Source organism: Mesitornis unicolor, unplaced genomic scaffold, assembly GCF_000695765.1.
Source record: "Mesitornis unicolor isolate BGI_N332 unplaced genomic scaffold, ASM69576v1 scaffold16622, whole genome shotgun sequence".
Taxonomy (NCBI): domain Eukaryota; kingdom Metazoa; phylum Chordata; class Aves; order Mesitornithiformes; family Mesitornithidae; genus Mesitornis; species Mesitornis unicolor.
Genome location: NW_010167338.1, coordinates 69,179 through 82,491, shown reverse-complemented (window position 1 = coordinate 82,491; position 13,313 = coordinate 69,179). Strand labels below are relative to the sequence as shown.

Genomic DNA, 13,313 nt, shown 5'->3' with positions numbered 1-13,313 from the left:
TCTTGAACATTTCTGTTGGTGCTGCTGTTTTAGTTCCTCCTTTAACTATTTAGAAATGAACTTCAAAAGGAGATGTTTTGACGGCAGGATAGCAAAATACTGTCATATTCTTCTGCCAGATTCTGAAGAACTCTGAATTCACACAGGATTTGAATACTGCACTGACTACCAAGTTTTCTAGGAGATAAAGTCATAGCCCATTGCCGACGCAGCAGGAGGACAACCTAATAATATATTTTGCTCTGTGACGTGGAGCATTTCCTCCTATAACCCTGTATCCAGACTATTCTCATGGTTATTTTTTGGCTAAAGGACTGAAATTTCCCAAAGCATTAAAAATACAACTCCCATGCGCTTTACCAGTACAGTCTCACTATAGGACAAATGTTGATGTGCTTTATGCCAGCATGCTTCTCAAACATGCTCGAGTGTTTTCTGCTGAATCGAAAAGAGATGACATGAAGGCAGTAAGCACAATTTCTTATGCTTTGGAATGGAATTTGATGTCAGACATATAATGCACATTTGTGGCTTGTCTGCCACCTCTCTTTATTTTAGCTTTTATAAAACAAAGTGTTGAGTTATTCATACAAACTAGAGTAGAACAGCATTAGCAGGGTTTCTTTCTCATGGCTGTTGATGAGATCAGTAACTGTAGCAAAGTAGCTTCTTCAGATTGGGACATTTTTGAAAGACCACCGACATGCTTTAAAATCTGAAGCATGACGGATATAAAACTAAAAGCAAGGTCAGGTGCTGCACTGTATTTTTAGTTTTGCTTTGTATTCAGAATTGCCCACTGTCTTCCAAAGCAACAGGAACTGCCATATGTGGTCAGATGTTTGTAAGAGCGAGGACTAGGATGTGAGCTCATCTGCTATGTTAGTCTACAGAATATCAGTGAGAGAACTTTCTCGAGCAGTCACCAGCGCCTTCAGATTAAAAGCAGAGCGCAAAGCACCGAGGATATTGGCAACCAAGAAGAACTGAAGAATTTCCAGGATGAACCAAGCTGAGGAAAGCAGTATCCACTCGGCATGGAATATCGTGAGGTCAGTGGTCTGCATAATACTGAGCTTGTCATTTATTATTGGGACCCCTGGAAATTGCATCATCATCTGGACTGTTTGTACAAAAATGAAGAAAATCTCTCCTTCGGTCCTGCTGATCTTAAACCTGGCCATTGCAGATGTCCTTGTACTGATTACTTTACCAATTTGGATTTACTCCTTTGCTGACTCGTGGGTTTTTGGAGAAATCTTCTGCAAAATACTGGTTTTCATTATTTACTGCAGCATGTATGCTAGTATATTTCTAATTACAGCACTGAGCTTGGAGCGGTTAATGGCCGTGTTTTACCCTTTTACAATTCAAAGATACAAATCGAAAGAAAAGATTTCTTTAATCATGTTCCTCATTTGGTTCCTGTCCATTACTTTTGGCATTTCTGTCATTCCGTTTCAAGAGACAGAAGACGTGAACGGTGTAGAGCTATGCACATGTCGCAGCTACTCTTCCAGTAGACAGAAAGTGTCATATCTTTTGCTGGAGACTCTTGCAGGTTTTGTAATCCCTTTTTTAATCATTTGCACTTGTTACATGTGTGTTGCAAGAAGAATAAGCAGGATGACTTACCAATCCAAGCAGCGATCGGAACGGCTCATTGCCAGCGTTGTGGTGGCGTTCATTGTATGCTGGTTCCCTCATCATCTCTTTAACATCCTAGATATCATTTCGATTCAGATTGAATTCTCTAATGAGGAAATGTCTTTGGCACTGGATGGCATTGTGAACAGAGGAGTGTACATCTCTGGAGCGCTTGTGTTCATCAGTAGCTGTATTAACCCTCTACTTTATGCTTTTGCTGCACGACGATTTCAGGATCACCTGAGATTTACCAAGTTATCAAAGCTGTTTGAACAGATGAGTCAGACTGTAACAGAGGAAGACAAGAAAAGAAGTTTGGTTGTATCCAAACGAGAAGATACTATAGGAAGCACAGAAAATCTCTAACAAGGAACATAGACTTAGTGAATAATGTGATTCTGTGTACTTCCTTCAGTAGTCCTTTCCCTTTATACTCTCAGTTTTGTTTACTAAGCAGTCCAGGTAAACCTAGAGACAGGTAAAAGTTATTGGGATTTGGTGTTAGTGTTATAAAAGAATTGGCATTGACAACCTAGTTCAGTTCCTAAGTTAGTATAAACATCATGAAATTAGCACTATTTCGTGGGTGCTAAGAACCTCTGCAAGGTGGCTAGAAGCTCAACGTGTAAGGAATACAGCATCTTTACTTTCCATTAAAATAATTCTTGATTTCTATTAAGTCTGTGTGCAGAAAACAGAAAAGGACTACGTGGAAAACAGAAGCTTTGAAACTTCAAGTTTTCAGACAAAACTGTAAAACGCTCAAAATTCCTTATACAATATAAAGTTTTAAGAAAGCATGCTTAAATTCTTTATGTGGGTAAGAATGATTTTAGAGTATATTAATGACATACAAAACTCTACTGGGTAGGTGGAAAATATAAAGCCATTTTTATTCATTGCTTTATTTAGGTTTGAAAGTAATAAGGGTTGTTCACACTGTCAAGCTCTTTTACTGAGTTGTCTTGTGTCCATAGGTTTTAACAAGTAAAATGTGAAGTGTGACGTGACTCCAGAAAAGAAAAACAGAAGGTACAAGAATTCTGTGTTGTATGGCAAACAGATACAGACTTCCTGCTATATTTGATGTCAAATACATTGCATACTTCAGTGACAATTAGACTGTTGATATATTAAATACACATAGAGTGGGTATCCTCAACAAGTCTGATTCAGTTGAACTTCTAAAATATCTATGTTATTATGAAGGAAATGCATCAGGCTCTGGTGGGAGGGAAGGACAGATCCTTGGTACTGGTTTTTGTGTATAAGAAAATTACGGTAGCAAGACAAAGTGTTTAATATTGTAAGAACTTCACCTTGCAAATGGAAGCGTTGTTTTTCTTCTCCTGTAGAACAGAGTGGACTTTGCCATAAGAAACCAATGCATTTAGCACTTGCAAAGGCATTATTTGAGTTCTGTGAGTGTCTGCAAACTCACTGTGGGAAAAGCTGCATGACATCAAGTGTTTGCTTTTGAGGGGTTTTTTTAATTTCAGTTGTACCTAACGTTTTTTTATGCTTACTCTTGCTTATTTTTAAGTCAATGATTTGTAGTAAGATCAAGATTACTACTGATTACTAAGAAACATGATGTAATTTCCTGTACGTTGATCTGGACAGCTGATAAATGGCTATGTTACTCATATTTACAGAGAAGTTACAAATACTAACTAGATGTCAATTTTCAAAATCTCATTTCTTTTGGAAAATATTTTGATTATGGAACAACCAAGGATATTTGAGTTGTATTAATTTAGCTTGTAAACTGAATAAACATGGGGAAGGAAAATCCTTACCTGTTAATGGAAGAATATTTATCTAAACTTTGCGTATGTATTTGTTATTTCTGCTTGTTATGAGAAGGTCATTTTTTTCTTCTCAGTAGGAGAAGAAAACACCACAGAGGGCTTTCCATCAACAGGACTCCTCCACTGAAATTAAAGTAAATGAAACTTTAGCAAGACCATGTTTGCAGCAAAGAGTAAGCAGCTGATGAAATTCTTTAAACTTTACCCCATCCACTCTCCACTCTTTTTTCACCCCAAGGCTCTTCTATTGCTATTAGCATATTCAATATAGCCGTGTGGCATTATCTCACAATAAAAGCAGCAACCTTAGTTATCTACTGCATAAAAAAGTGAAGCTGCATTTCCCAATATGTTCTTGAGATAGGAGTCGCTCACTGTTCAACACCACCGCACAACAGATGAGGAGATAATGAGCACGTGAGCACTGAACTGGGGCTCTGGGCCACACGGAGCCGAGCATTTCACAACTCACAGGTTGGAGAAAGACCCAGCCAAGCTGCAGTACAAGCTGCCTGACCAGAATTCTCCTTTCTATCACTCTGTGCCCTAGCTACAATCAGTCTTCTTATTAGAAATAGGGTTAAACCCCTAACCATCTCTGTCTGTGTATTGTCTATCTCATGAATGAAGCCATCTATTTTTGTGTGCCATTTGCTATTCAACCAGCCTTTTGGGAGCACTGACTGCATGTTAAGTGCCTTATGCTCAGCTGCAACTAACCCAGGACAGTCTATAAAGGGATCAGTGGCCAGATATATAGTCTGGGCAATGCTGCCTACTGCAGTGGTGTTTGGGTTTTGCTTATTTGGTTTTTTTCCTAAATCAATGGGTAAGGAATAGTGAGTCAGACCTTTTTTCTTTTCATCCTGTCACTCACAGATAAATGAACTTTGCTGTTCAGGCTGCCTCCTGCAGTCTTAAAAAGGGAACTAGTAACACCTGTAAGTACATTCTAGGGAAATAATGAAATGATTAGTTAAGGCAGTTTTGAATTCAAAGCTGTTACTTCGAGGATTCGGAATAATTTACTAACAGCTGCTGCTCTTCCCCTGAAATTACAGTACTTAATAGAGAACTAAGCTAAGTCAGCTGAACAATGAGGAGGTTTCATGTGGTCAGCAGACCAAAAAGCAGCACATTAGCTATATTCTACATCTGTGCTTTGACAGTAAATAGCATGCATTTTCTGCCTCCATATTCAGTTCTCACATTTTCTCCACTTTTTATTCACAAATGCACAACCATGATATAACTGGGGACATAAGAATCAATGTAGTATAAGCTGATGACAGAGGTGACTGCTTCTTCCTTTAACAGGTACACATCAGGCCTTTCCTTGTAGCAAGATTGACCACTTCATCTATGCTAATGTGCTCTATCACCAAACCACAAGGATTCCAATAGGCCCATTCAGCCAATGGACAGTGGATATTGTCAGCTCCTGAAGTACCGAATCCCAGCCAAACCTAAGCCCTAGAATAGGTCTGACCCAAAATGCTGCATCTTATGATAGTGATACTTCATGCTTCTGGTTGACTACATTACATATCCACCTTGTAGATTATTTTGGAAGATTGATAGAAAGCAAAGACTTTCCTTGATTGTTCAGGCTAGTTCAAAGCAGCGACTTGGAGGTGAGAGCAGTTTTACTCTTGAGACACTCAGACCCTTCTGAGAAAGAGAAGATTTCATCTCATTTGAGTTCCTCTAATTTTTTTTACTTCCTAACTCTTCTGTCCTTGTTTATGAAGTCTGTCTCTGTGGTTTCAGTGTCCAGCTATTTCTCATGACACTGCAAGGAGGAAGGCAGAGCTAAGAGGGGGCTGCTTCAGTCACCTGAGCCAAATCTCCTCAGATTACACTGAAGTGCAGGGAACATGATGTAGAATCAGTGCAACCTGCTTAGAACACTGAGTACTGGGAGGTGACCAAATGGTTGGAATTTCTCATGTTTGAAAAAATTAATAATCTTCTAACATTAATGTCTTACCCAGCCTGAAACCTGCTGTGAACATTCCAGGGGTATACATCACGAATTGATCGCATGTACTGCATAAAGTAGATTCATGCTGTTTTAACAGGATTGAAGGAGAGCCTGAAGTATTTTTAATTCATATGTAGCCAATAGAAAGAACACAAAGAAAAAGTAGCAGTCTTTTGTAGCCTGCTGACATCAAAGTTTTCTGTAAACATCATGGTAGTATCGTTATTACAGAGGTCTAGATTAAAACAGTGGAGCTTTGTGAATATTTAGAGGCAACTTGTAATTTAGGAGGTAACACAAGGGAAATCAGAGAGATCCTGATTTGCAGACAGAAACGGGGCAACTGCATTATGCTAAAGAAAATGAATTTTTTTCTCTCTAACAAAACCAGCAGAACATTGTCTAGGAAGGAGTAGAGCAAAAGCTAAGAGATATTTTAAAGGCAGTTAAGACTGAGGTTATGGAACTCTTCAGATTAATATTAAGAGGAGTTAGAGAAAGATTTGCATGCAGGACTTGGGTGAAAGGAGTAAAAGAACCTGGGAGCTAACATATGGCATGGATACTACATAGGCAAGCAAATTCTTTGACATTCAAGCAAGGGTCTGATCCATAATAAATATTTTAGAAGATGCAGAATGAGCAAGTATTAACAATGGTGAATTATATCTGGTTTTATATCCTACAGCTCCTGTATTACTCCCTTTTCTGCACATATAGGGAAAAAGGGAAGAGTAAGGAAAGATTTATATTTGATTGGAGTGGAAAAATCAAATGAGAAATAAGACAGTGAAGTGATTATTGTGAAGAAGTATTGCCTCAGAATGAAATGGAGAAGTTCAACTCTGAAATCTGAGTACACAAAGAGAACAGAGAGGGAAGTGAGAACTACTCCATTGCAAGGCAGTTTCAGGTTTTTGTAAATGATTTCTTGTCAGAGCAGTTAATCACTAAACCAGTTCTTTATCAGAAAACTCCTCTGCTCGATCTCTACTGGTTGTTAATAGGTTAAAGAAAAAAATCCAATAAAACCCAGTTTGCAGGGACATAACCCTGTCCTCTGAGAGAGTGAGTAGATTATGCTGCTCCTGTTAGCATTAAGAGTTGGGTGTGACCAGGGCTATGATATGGCCATTAGGATTTCAGAAACTTTACAACTCTGTTTATAGTTCTAAGAAAATTCTTGGACTGATAAGTATAGAGGTGGTAGAATTGTATGCTACTTGATTCCTTCACCTTCTTTCCCCTTAAACCAATTATTATAGATGTCATGCTGATGGCTCTTAGTGAGGATTCAAAATTTTAAACTAGATTCATTTAAGTTGAAAAAAAAAAGTTCAAATTAGAAGAAAATTATTTTTATGGAATGTGTGGAGTCAGTGATTGAAGTGATGGAATTAATGGAAAGGATGCTATAAAGTCTTCCAAATACAGGTTAAACAGTCACAACTCTTAAGGCAGGAAGATTATACAGTTGCTGCAACTGCAAAATCCACTTATCCTTGATTTAATAGAAATCAGCGACATGACCTGCATCTTGGTTGCAGTTACTGGTTACGCTCCAGTTTTGGCTGCAATTGTGTGAGTGTTAACAGTAGGTACAACAAAGTGCATCACTATTTCCATTGGCTATTCACTAGAAACCAGTGCTAACTGCACTGCGACATCTAGAAACATTAATAGATGGTAATTGTGGATGTCCATAAAGTGAAGTGGATGTCCAGATGGTCTTAAATCAGAGGATTACTAGTTTGGACTGCTCTTAATAGATCTTAAAGTGAAAATCTGATGCTTTGTTTTTGTATAGCAGACCTGTCCATGATGTAGCACATTACATAAAAAAACAAAGGGCTAAATCTTTCATTTGCAGAGAATGATGAATTTGAAACACCATTGTGATTAACCTGATAGTGTCACCATTAAAGTGACAATCATTGACACCTCCTGCTATGATAGGATGTGGCAGTGTAGTCAATCTAAAAACACAGAATCATAGATTCGCTATGGTTGGAAAAGACCTTTGAGATGCTCAAGTCCAACCATTAACTAACTCTGCCATGCCTACTTCTAAACCATGTGCCTGAGCACCATGTCTAGATGGCTTTTAAATACATCCGAGGGTGGTGATTCAACCACTTCTTTGGCCAGCCTGCTCCAGCCTCTGATAACCTGTAAAAGTCTTTCCTAATGTCTAACCTAAACCTCCCCCGGCATAATTTGACATTATTTCCTCTTGTCTTATCGGTCGTAACTTGTGAGAAGAGTCCCACACTGACCTCTCTACAACATCCTTTCAGGTAGTTGTAGAGAGCGATAAGGTCTACCCTCATGCTGCAGTTTCTGTATCTTAACTGTACTACATAACTTCAACAGTTACTATGATATTAACATTCACTGTATAATAACCTCTTGAACTTGGTGAGTAGTATCAGAAACTTAGAAGCCATGGACTTTTTTTTAAACATTGTAACTAACAAATTATGTTAGTGTCCATTAGATTTCAAAATCCAGCCACGAACCTGCAGCTCTGCTGTAAAAGGAGGCATTATGTAGTCAAAACTGAAGGAAGCATTCAAGCATTTTTTTATATGACTGGTTCTCTTCTGCCACCATGTGGCTCTTGCATTTAAAAAGTTAGGCCTAATTATAATACTTTTAAAGTCACTGAAATAACCGACGAGGTACTTTTTTCATTGTTTCAGTTGTGAACCGTGTCTTAATGTTCAGGTCATTGAGACAGAAAGGTTCACAAAAACCCACAACAGTATATTAAGCATCCAAGCCCTATTTATTTCAGAGTGATCTTCTTGGTTATTTTCTTATTCTCCAGGAACCCACGCCCAGATTATATCAAACACTGCATAAATTAGGCAGTCTGAGAATTTTTGGCAGAATATAATTCCCTCATACAAGTTTGTGAAAAGGCTATGCTGAAAATGGCTTTTTTCCTTTTAATTTATTTATTTTAATTAAACCCTCAGTAACCATGTGGAGATATACCCTGGCTTTTGGATGTGAGTAGCTCACATCTCAGCCCAGGTGACAGTGTTGATTTCTAGGCTTTTGGTCGTTTTGAGGTGCTCTCAAAAAGTTTCAAAAGGTCTTGGCTTCATTGTGATAAAATTAGGAACAGGTTTTGCAGTCTTAAAGATGTCTGTGGTAAGAAAATCACAAAAACTTTGTCTTTAAGAAAAAAGGTGAAGTGTTGGGAGTAAAGCAGAAAACAATCAGAGGTTTAATTCTAAATTCCCTTTTTCTCTATTGCACACTTTAGTTTCATTTGTAATGCTTTTAGAGTCTGTCTATGAACAGGGCTTTGCTTAATCCTCTTACATTTGTCACGTTGAATAGCATTACAGTAATTGATTAATCCTGCTTTTTAAAAGATCAGAATCAGAAGAAACTGATTTTGCTGAAGAACTTATAAACATTTCTAGGAAGAAGAGCTCATGAATTGAAGGGTTCTACCCATGTCTTTCCTTAAATATCCACTCTACCCCAGAACTTGCATTGTATATTACACTAAAACCAGCCATTTCACATTACACACTTTCCATAAAGAGGGGGAGCCTCAAAGAAAAAAACCTATTTTGGTTTTGCTTTTTAACATTTCAAGGTTGCCACTTTTTCACTGATATTAGCGTTCCTTATAAAGGTCGTATTACATCTGAAGAAGAATTTTAATATAAGAATTTCAGAGTCTTTTGCCTACATCTAGCCCTTTTTTTCTCCCCCTTAAGTCTTCAAGTTGTATCACAGTTTCTGTGTTTGAAACACAGGAAGATACTTTGCTACCTCTGAGATAGAAAAATAAGTCTTTACACCATTGGAAATACATGGAAATTCTATGAGCAAAGGAGCTAGGAAAGCATACGCAGTTCCCATCACAAAGATGTTATCACAAACTGCACTAAGTAACTGTTGAATTGTAACTGTTGAATTGGCCATGTGATGTGATCGTTCATCTCATTTAGATGAATGCCATTCCTTGAATAAAGTTAATTATTTAGTGTCCTGAGCACAATAGCAAAAAAGCAAAAATGCTTGGTATGTGTTTAAAAACATAATGATGCATTTCCCAAGCATCAAATTCATATTGCATTACTTATAAAATACTTGTTTCCTTGTTACTATATAACTTTACACACATAAATAGTTTTAGGCACGCTGATAGTCTCACAGAGAGTTACTGATATTATTTTAGAGTTTTAAATTACTAGTATTAAGTTATATCAAAGGGAATAAAACTGTGAGAGCATTTTCCCGCCTTTTTTACCAGTAGGTGAGGGAGCTGCAGGAGGCGAGCAGGCCTCCAGCCCAAATTTGACCTGACAGCATCGTCTGTTTTACACCTTCCTCACACACACATTCCTCCTGGCATTAGGAGAGATAGTACCTCTTTCTGTGCTTCAGCGGCTGTTACAATTGCCTGATTCTTGAATGTTTGCCACAGCTTGGAAACACCATTTTTGAAGGAGCTGGGACTCTGCTACCCCAGGCCAGGGAGCTGCCTGTGTGGCTTTACCCTGTGCCAAAGCTTACAGCTTTGTAATGGTGAGTTTGATTTCAGGTGTACTCATTTCTAGCTCTTTTTCAATATTTCAGAGTAGCATAGCGAGGTAATGGTGAACAGATACACCCCCAGATGTCCCACCTTGCCATTACTTTCTGTACGTCCAAAAAGTCCCTTCTTGCTTTCTACATTTGGAGACAAAATTAACCTCACCGAGTGTGGCACTGATAAGCTTGGGAAATGAAGTTTCGTACTTTCAGAACGAATGTAAACAAGGGCTTACTTTTCACCTCAGCTGCTTTAGTCAAAACCACTTCCTTTTCTTTCTACTTCTTCCCCTTTCCACATGCAAAGTTGCTCACCATTTTAAGGAAAAGTACGATGGTGTCCCTGATCCCTGGTACAGGCTGTAACTGTGATGTGGAAACATGTCTCAGATCAGTATTTCCTTGTAAAGTGGACCACAAAAAAAAGGGAAAACCAATTTTATTTGTCTAAATCAAAAGATAAATTTTAGCCTCTAAAACTAGCAGCTTCTTATATTTTGATTAATATTATCGTTTATTCAGTTCTTCAAAGAGCTAAATTAAAGTAATAGTAATCACTAAAATATTGAATGGCAGGAAAATCTAAGTATTTCTCTCTTTTTTTCTATAGCATCATGAGCTGCTTTGAACAGTTAATTTTCTGTCTCTTAAATCTGTTGTTTAAACACTGACTCTGGATGTGTAATTAATGATTACATGATAGCACATGAACCAATACAGCATAAAAATATTTTATCTTTAAGGAAGAAGGATTTTAACCTGTATAAAAAGACACTCAGGAAATGGAGAATTTCCTCATTGCAGTGGTGAAGAGAATTGAGGAGACTTCATTCAATCAACAGAAAAAGAGGGGGATGCCATAGTAAGAAAAGCAGTGAAAGTAAAGAAATATTTGTCTACTAAATTTATGACTGGCCTATGGAAACCAGGGCTGCAGGTGTTTGTGGACATAAATAGTGTTGGAGTAATTTTTAAAAGCTATGGTTTAAACTAGTAGGGAATTAAACTTGGTAGGGTTTTGCAGGTGGCTTCCTGGATGGAGAATAAGGGAAAATAACAAGAGAGAAAGTGACATTAAAATAATACATTACCATTTAAAAATGAACATTTTCTCAGAACATAGACTGAACAGTTAAATATATGAAGTGTATATTAAGTGTATAAATAATTGCCTTTACAGACTGCCCATTATGAATCTTCTCATTTAGAAAAAACAATCCCATGGGAAGCTGCTTTTGCTGACTTATTGTTCATGGCTTCGCAGCTCTCCATTTGCCACCCCGCTGCTCGGGGTGTTGAGCTGGGCGGGTGCTGCAGATGACACACAGCTCTTTCACTGAGCTTTCAGTTTTACGTAACACACCTAGCTCACAGCCTCTGGCATTTATTTCTTTTGTAACCTACAATATTCGTATCTTCACTAGAATACATAGAAGGTGATACATATTTAGGAAGGACTTAATGAGCTAATGAATCATCATTTTGTCTTTTGCTCAATCCACACAAGAAACCAATCAGTGTACAATCACAGCTTGTGTTACACACATCTGTATGCATGCGCCCGCACTCTTGTATACAGGGAGTGTGTCATGTTGTTTTGTAGGATAAATAAATTCTTTTTACTGAAGTTATAAATTAATCCAATACATGTGTTATAAAACCAAGGAAAATCCCTAATTGTGCGAGGAATTTGTTTCTGTGTAACAGTTACATGCATTATTTACTGTCGTTGACTTTAATATGACCACTCCCAAGCTTAAAATTAAGTATGTGCTGATTTTCAGAGGAAACAAAGTATAAAAATCTTCCTAAACAGAAAGCCAGTTCCAAGGATTTTTTCTTTTAGAAGAATTCCTAAGACGTATTTTACTCTGCCTGTTGATATTTCTCATATCTACAACGATTTCTTCACTTGTGTAGCCTATTGCCGTGTGCATATGTGTTTGAAAGATAAGATGCATCTACTGCCTAAAGATATTTAAGAGTTGCAGCTCCCAGAAGGAAATAATTTTGTATCTTAAAAGAGAAGGGCCCAGCATGGTCACCTAGCCTGAATATGTGTGTTTGGTACACAAGCTCCTCTTGGCTAACAAAGTCTCACAAAGTCCACTTCTGTATAGTAACTGCACACAATAAACCAGAGAAAGAACAGGTTGCAGACAGCTTCGGCAAAGCATGTGATGTGCTGTGTGCTCACACCCTGGCACACCCTGTAGTAACTTGTTTGTACATCTCTACCTATTGGCAGTAGAATCCTTGTTTCACCTTTTTCTCAAACTTAATAGGTGCAAGCAGCCAGGATAGTAGAAATAGAAAAAAAATTAGTACTAATTTGGCTAAATTTAGTCTGAATGCCATACAAAACCTTCCTGACTAAGGTGTATTAAAGTATATATAAGGTATACCAAAGAAGCAGGCAAAATTTTAATATATAAGTAAGTCTCTATAAACGAGGAAAAAGCGATTACCACAGAGAAATGAAAAACTGAAAAGGCAGATTCTGATCTATTTGCATAATATAAGGTTTTGAGGCTAAAAACCCAACAGATATAATGAGATTTGCAATAGGAAACTCAAGTGTCCAAATCAAATGCTAGCTTCCTCTTGAAAGCATATCATACTTCAGGTACTATAATAAAAAAGCAGTGCTGTGGAGTTAAATAGGAAAGGAGAGGTTGGCTGTCGAGGATATTACTAATTCTACTTTACTCAGACTTTCAGGGGCATAATTTGGTTAACAGGAATAGAAAAGACATGAGAATCTGAAGACAGAAGTTTGAAAAGTGCTTAAGAACACCAACAGCCCCTCTTCTACGTACAGAAAAGGTGGCAGTGGCACCGTTCTTGCCATCTAACTTCAGGTATTTAACCAGGGTGGTTAAGTTACAAAACCTCTCCCCACGACTTCAGGAGATGCCTTAAATTAAACTAAAAGCTTGATGCTGTCAAAAGGGGCTTTTCTCTTCCCTTCTCCTGTAACCCTCTCTGCTCTTGGCTGTGTGTTTTTGCTGCTTACCTTGAGCCACCTCTGGGACTTATCTGACTGCAGGTTGTTCAACCTGTTAAAAACAGCAAAAAATCACCCTTGCCCACCTTCCAAAGGTGTGCATTTTTACCAGGTTATTGAGTTTTGTTGCCTGACCTTGAGATCAGTCAGATAAACTCCAGAGGCAGCACAAGAAATGTGTGGAAGAAGGATTTATGGGAGATTATTTCAGAACATTAAGAAATGATCTAAAAACACGAAGCTTGTGTCACCCAAAAGCAATTTTGCATTTTGGATGAGAGGGAGTTGAGGCTGCACTGGGTTT

At 37.9% G+C, this 13,313-nt stretch overlaps 1 protein-coding gene across 1 annotated transcript; it reads left to right on the top strand.

Moving 5' to 3' along the window:
• Window positions 1–1,002: 1,002 nt before the first annotated feature.
• Window positions 1,003–2,013, top strand: LOC104534113 (leukotriene B4 receptor 1-like). The gene has a single exon (XM_010178664.1). It carries the CDS (start codon window positions 1,003–1,005, stop codon window positions 2,011–2,013), a length of 1,011 nt encoding a protein of 336 aa, XP_010176966.1.
• The last annotated feature ends 11,300 nt before the right edge of the window (window positions 2,014–13,313 follow it).

Bases quoted from the DNA above. Each gene is read 5' to 3' on its own strand.
- LOC104534113 (XM_010178664.1), top strand. From the start codon at position 1,003: ATGAACCAAGCTGAGGAAAGCAGTATCCACTCGGCATGGAATATCGTG.